At 39.9% G+C, this 7,158-nt stretch overlaps 1 protein-coding gene across 1 annotated transcript; it reads left to right on the top strand.

Moving 5' to 3' along the window:
* The first annotated feature begins 326 nt into the window (after positions 1-326).
* Positions 327-842, top strand: LOC140889283 (secreted RxLR effector protein 161-like). The gene has a single exon (XM_073296997.1). It carries the CDS (start codon positions 327-329, stop codon positions 840-842), a length of 516 nt encoding a protein of 171 aa, XP_073153098.1.
* The last annotated feature ends 6,316 nt before the right edge of the window (positions 843-7,158 follow it).

The raw sequence follows: 7,158 nt of genomic DNA on the forward strand, positions 1-7,158 counted from the left end.
GACATTCAAGATATGAGGAAGACCCTCAAACAGGCGCAAATCCTCTCGATAAGACTCTTTTTAAGTTTGTTAAAGGAGATCACATTTTAGTCGTTCAGATATATGTAGATGATATTACATTTGGATCAACTAATCCTTGTCTATGCGAGAAATTTTCTAAGTTGATGCAGGAACAATTTGAAATGAGCATGATGGGAGAATTAAATTTCTTCCTCGGACTGCAAGTCAAGCAGCTGGATAATGGTATCTTCATAAATCAAACTAAGTACACAAAATAACTTATCAAGAAGTTTGGTATGGAAAATTGTTCTGCCATTTATACCCCTATGAGTGCTTCTATTAAACTTGACAAAGATGAAGCAGGAGCACCAGTTGAGGTAACTATGTATAGAGGTCTAATTGGTACATTACTTTATCTTACGGCCAGTAGACCAGATATTATGTTTGTTGTATGCTTGTGTGCAATATTTCAAGCAGCACCCAAGCAATCGCATTACATCGCAGCCAAGAGGATTATTAAATATCTTAAAGTCACTACAAATGTGGGTCTTTGGTATTCCAAAGACTCAGAATTTAACCTTGTTGGCTATTCAGATGCAGATTATGCAGGTTTCAAGATTGACAAAAAAAGCACTAGTGGGTCGTGTCAATTTTTGGGAGATAGACTTATTTCATGGTTCAGTAAGAAGCAAACATCAATTGCCACCTCTACTGCTGAAGCAGAATATCTTGCAGCTGGCAGTTGCTGTGCTCAAATACTGTGGATACAACAACAACTTAGGGACTATGGAATCCAGTCAAATGAAGCTCCCATATTTTGTGACAACACGAGTGTCATTTAATCACTAAAAATCCAGTGATGCATTCCAGAGCCAAGCACATTGATGTGCGCCATCATTTCATTCGTGAACACGTACTAAAAAAGGATATTCAAATGATTTATGTATCAACTGACCAACAGGCAGCAGATATTTTCACCAAGCCATTGCTGGACGCTAAGTTTTCTTATTTTCACAATATTCTTAGTTTAATTGATTTAAATTAAGAAAAGCATAAGTTTAGGGGGAATAATCGTTTATTTCTTTTAAGAGCACAAAATACATTCATTACATAGAGTGCTTATCCCTAACCCCTAGTGAGTCTGAAGTCAGCATGAGCCGTAGAAATTCTGCTTCTCATTGTTGGAGAACGCGGCGATCAGATCAATCAGGATTGATACCCGGTGCAGCGGAAGTTTAAAAATTTTATATGGAACGATTTTATAATGGGTATCAACCTTACGATTAAATTGTGTGTGTGTAAAAATTAAATAACGATTATAAATTTTTACCTTCAATCTCGAAGCGAGATTTTGGACACCAACAGATTGCTCTGCTCTTGTTGTATATCCCTGGAACTGATGGACTAACTGTTCTTCAATCAGGTCCACGAACGGATATTTAATCCCTCTGATAGATTGCACTAGAAAATCTATCAGAAGTTTCTACGAAGAGATTAACAAATTTGATCCGTTAAACCAGACTGTAATTCAAAATTCACAGACTGGATTTTACCGAGCAGAGGGGAGAGGGGGTCGGCCAATTCAGAGGAAAATCACTAGGGTTTTTCGAAAATTTTGTGACCTGTTGTGTGTAATTTCTGTACTGCTTATAATGTAGGCCACTAACAGCTTAGGGCCCATTAGTCATAAGTTCAAGCCCGACAAGCAAAGCCCGCATGTTCAGAAATTAATATAAAATTCATCGTGACTCCGATTGATAAACCGATTTCACCAATGTGCACAGAAACCATTTCTGCACCTTTTAAAGTCAAGATAAATTTTTCTGAATCCGAATTCAGTGGTTTCCAAAAATGTCCATCCCTATGTCATTTTAGGAAATCTTACTCCTCTACTCATATTTAAGAAGTCCAACTTCTTTGTTCATTAAATTTAACTCTTTAAATTTAACTATCTAAACGGGGATTAAAAATCCATTACTCTGTGTGACCCTCAATGGTTCAGAGATACAGCTAGCCGTGGGCTCACAACTCCTTGTGACTCGAAACAACAATTTCCGACATGCCCATCGAATCATGGTAAGAGCGCCTAGCAACATCGCCCCATGATTCCCTAGGTATCACTGATAGAGCCTGCAAGAACCAATAGATTTTGGTTAGCGTACAGTACGGTCCCTTCATCCATATATCCCGATCGAATCAACAACCATTGGTATATTGAGAGTCGTTCGAGATTCGATAACTATGCAATACATCTTGAAGATCAAGTAGTGACATCGCATGTGTTACTAAGAAACCATTTCTTAAAACACATCATGTACTCTGGCCAGAGATTCGTCACACTAATATCTCCTCAGATCGCATAGGATATCCACACTCGCAAGTATGTGGTGAATCATTGACAACAAAGCATCGACTCCTATATGTGTTGTAACTGTACCCATTCCCGACACCTGATGACCCCAATAGAGTCGGTAAACGAGTCAAAGCACAGTACTAGCATATAGAGTCTCAATGATGTTTCAAGTAGTAAGGACTAATGGTGTACAACCAAAACCGCGGACTTTATCCACTCGATAAGTGATAACCACTTGGAAAGTCCGGATAGGGTAGTTCGATCATTCATCGTATGAATATCCATTTGCATGCTTCGAACATCTCTATGTTCTTTACCAATGAAACGTGGTACTCTGCATCGCAAATGCTAGTCTCAAACTCGAGCGATCCTTATCCTTATTATCGGACGGCTCAATCGACTAGGAACAGTTTAGAATATACAGTGACTATAAGATGTGTTTCATGATAGACATCTCCATGTTCTACCATATCTTACATACACTATAGTATATTCAAGGTCTTTATCAAAACAACAATAGTATATCACAATATAACAATATAAAGAAAGATAAAGTCATTGCCATTAATAAAAGTGTAAATTATATTAAACAAAAGATTGTTTATACAAAGAGTCATCAAAGCCCTTAGCCACAAGTTGGCTCACGGGGCACCTACTCTTTCAATCTCCCACTTGCCCTAAAGCCAACTAGTCATACTACGTAGACCCATTGCTTCGCGATGTTTGTCAAATAATGGTCCTGGCAAGGGCTTAGTAAGTGGATCATCGATATTGTCTGTAGAGGCCACTCTTTCGATAGTGATGTCTCCTCTTTCCACAATCTCCTGGATGATGTGGTATTTCCTCAGTACGTGTTTGGATCTTTGATGAGACCTTGGTTCCTTTGCCTGAGCAACGGCACCCGTGTTGTCACAGTACACCGGGACTGGACCAACAACTTCAGGAATGACGCCCAACTCTTGGACGAAATTCCTCATCCAAACGGCCTCTTTAGCAGCAGCTGATGCTGCAATGTATTCCGCTTCAGTGGTGGAATCCGCTGTGGTGTCCTGCTTGGAACTCTTCCAAGAGACAGCACCGCCATTGAGCATGAACACAAATCCAGAGGTTGACTTAGAGTCATCCACGTCACTTTGAAAGCTAGAGTCGGTATAGCCTTCCAATTTTAGTTCTCTTCCTCCATATACCATGAACATATTCTTAGTCCTTCGTAAGTACTTAAGAATGTCCTTCACGGCTTTCCAATGCATTTGACCGGGATTAGCTTGATATCTGCTCGTGACACTCAGAGCAAATGCTACATCCGGTCTGGTAGATATCATCCCATACATGATACTACCTATGGCTGACGCATATGGTACATGTGTCATTTTCTCTATCTCTTCATCAGTCTTGGGACACATAGACTTGGATAGATAAACTCCATGACACATGGGTAGATGTCCTCTCTTGGACCCATCCATTGAAAACCGTTTCAATATGGTGTCGATGTAGGTTGATTGAGTGAGTCCTATCATTCTCTTAGATCTATCTCTATAGATCTGTATCCCTAGAATATAGGATGCCTCACCCAAATCCTTCATCGAGAATCTACCAGATAACCATATCTTTGTTGACTGCAGCATCCCTACGTCATTCCCAATGAGTAGGATGTCATCAACATAAAGTACTAAGAATGTCACAGCATCCTTAACTACTTTCTTGTACACGCATGGTTCCTCCGGGTTCTTGATTAAACCAAAATCCTTTATTGTTTCATCAAATTTCTGGTTCCAACTTCTTGATGCTTGTTTTAGACCATAAATTGATCTCTGAAGCTTGCATACCTTATGCTCGCTTCCCATGGAAGTGTACCCCTCAGGCTGCTTCATATAGATTTCTTCCTTAATGTCTCCATTAAGAAAAGCAGTCTTCACATCCATTTGCTATATCTCATAGTCATACCAAGCAGCTATGGCAATAAGGATTCTTATGGACTTGAACATTGCAACTGGTGAAAAGGTTTCATCATAGTCAACTCCTTGTCTTTGAGTATAACCTTTCGCCACCAATCGTGCCTTGTAGGTCAATACCTTACCATCAGGCCCAAGCTTTCTCTTGTAGATCCATTTACACCCTATTGGAACAATTCCATCGGGAGGATCTAATAAAGACCAAACTTGGTTTGTATGCATCGAATCTATTTCCGACTGCATAGCTTCAAGCCATAAATTTGAATCCGCATCAGAAATTGCTTCCTTGAAGTTTTTTGGATCACATCCAACATCGGGTTCATCTTGATCCCCTTCAAGAAGAAGACCATATCGAATAGGAGGTCTAGAAGTCCTCTCGGATCTTCTAGGTACAGGCGTGTCTATCAATGGTTCCTGAGGTGTAGGATCGTTATTTTGTATTTCGGGTTCTTCTCGAATTTCTTCGAGTTCCATCATCTCGCCTTTCTTATCCAATAAGAACTCCTTCTCCAAGAAGGTGGCATTCATTGAAACAAACACCTTTGTTTCAGCAGGATAATAGAAATAATATCCGATTGAATTCTTCGGATACCCTACAAAATAACATAAGCTGGATCGACTATCCAACTTATCTCCCACTGTCCGCTTCACGTAAGCAGGACATCCCCAAATCCTCAAGTACGAATACTTAGGAGCTTTGTCATTCCATAACTCGTATGGTGTTTTGTCCACTGCTTTAGTGTGGACGTTGTTCAACAACAATACCGCCGTTTCAAGCGCATAGCCCCAAAACGAAGGTGGAAGCTCAGTGAAGCTCATCATGGACCGAACCATGTCCAACAAAGTTCGATTACGACGCTCCGATACACCATTCAGCTGTGGTGTCATAGGAGGAGTCCATTGAGAGAGAATCCCATTCTCTTTTAGATAGTCCAAAAACTCGGTACTTAAGTATTCTCCACCTCGATCCGATCGAAGTGCTTTAATACTTTTACCTAGCTTGTTTTCTACTTCAGCCTTGAATTCTTTGAACTTTTCAAATGCTTCAGACTTATATTTCATTAAATATAAATACTCATACCTAGAATAATCATCAGTAAAGGTAATGAAGTAGGTGTGGCCATATTGAGTACCAACTCTAAATGGACCACAAACATCTGTATGGATCAAATCCAACAGATTTTGACTACGCTCAGGTTTCCCCTTAAAAGGAGATTTAGTCATTTTTCCTTTCAGGCAGGATTCACAAGTAGGTAGAGAGTTAATATCAGACATATCAAACATGGCCTCTCCCACTAGCTTGTTCATCCTCCTTGAGGAAATATGACCTAGCCTAGCATGCCAAAGGTTTGCCGGGTTTTGACTATCGATTTTCCTTTTGTTTGTTGTTTCCGGTTTATCAACATAATTTATTGGAACGTCTTTTAGTTTTAAGTTGTATAGATCGTTTTCAAGTTGTTCATTTCCAATCAAACATTCATTCTTGTAAATATTGCAAATCCCATTCACAAAATTTCAATAATAACCATCTCTATCAAGCATAGAAACAGAAATAATGTTTTTAATCAAATCTGGAACAAATAAAACATCTCTCAAAAGTAACTTAAAATCGTTCTGCAAAATTAAATAAACGTCTCCCACAGCTTTGGCTTCAACTCTAGAACCATTTTCGAGCCTCAGCTGGGTCTCACCCATTCTAAGCTTGCGACTTCTTGTCATCACCTGCAAATCATTGCAAATGTGAGATCCACATCCGGTATCCAATACCCAAGAAGTAGTATTAAGTGAAACATTTATTTCAATATAGAACATACCCTTCGCAGTTCGCAACTGCTCTAGATATTCCTTGAAGTTACGCTTCCAATGACCGGGCTTCTTGCAGTAATGGCAAACATCCTTGGATTTTTCCATGTTTGAAGCCTTTGTCTTGTACTTCTTCTCTGGCTCGATTTTCTTGGGTGGGGCAGAACGTTTCTTACCCTTTGTACTTGGCCCCTTCTTAGCAGAAGAAGAGGAGCCCACCAAGAAAGCCGGTTTATCCTTCTTTAATGTGGATTCATATGTCACAAGCATATTGACCATCTCTTCAAGGGAGGCCTCTATCTTGTTCATATTGAAATTCACCACAAATCCGTCAAACGAAGAAGGAAGAGACAGAAGTAGTAAGTCCACGTTGAGTTCATGCTCCAACACCAAATCAAGGGTTACCAACTTCTGTATGAGCCAAATCACTCGTACCCCATGATCACGGACCGAAGTCCCTTCACGCATGCGACACGTCATTAGCTCCTTTACAGTAGCGAACCTTTCAGCCCTCGATTGAGCCCCTAAAAGTTCCTTGAGTTGTACGTGAATGTCAGCAGCATTCACGGTGTCCTCAAATCGCCTCTAGAGTTCATCAGACATCGAGGCTTGCATATAGCATTTGGCCTTGATATCATGGTCCCACCATGTATCAAGTTTGGCTAACTCTTCCGGACTTATGTCAGCTGGTGCTTCCTTCGGAGGAGATTTTTCTAACACATAGAGCATCTTCTCCGAAGTCAAGACAATCTTCAACTTACGGAACCATTCCGTATAGTTTGCGCCAGTCAACTTATTTTGTTCGAGGATCGAGAAAAGTGGATTACGCGAATTCATCTTTATGAAATACTGAAAAGAAATAGACAAATATCAGTGATTGTTTAAGTAATTTACTAAGACATAAAATGGGCGAAATTTATTTTATGAATCTCACTCCCACTATTTTAACGATTTCACTACCCTCTAGTGAAAACGGGAAACTGTTTTCCTTAGTGAGAACATGGAGTCCAATTGACAATCTATGGTCCCGAATAATATCAGCCAACCATA

The sequence above is a fragment of the Henckelia pumila genome, chromosome 3 (assembly GCF_033568475.1).
Source record: "Henckelia pumila isolate YLH828 chromosome 3, ASM3356847v2, whole genome shotgun sequence".
In the NCBI taxonomy this organism is placed as follows: Eukaryota; Viridiplantae; Streptophyta; class Magnoliopsida; order Lamiales; family Gesneriaceae; genus Henckelia; species Henckelia pumila.

Excerpts from the sequence above, each read along its gene's own strand:
- LOC140889283 (XM_073296997.1), top strand. The coding sequence starts at position 327 with ATGAGTGCTTCTATTAAACTTGACAAAGATGAAGCAGGAGCACCAGTT.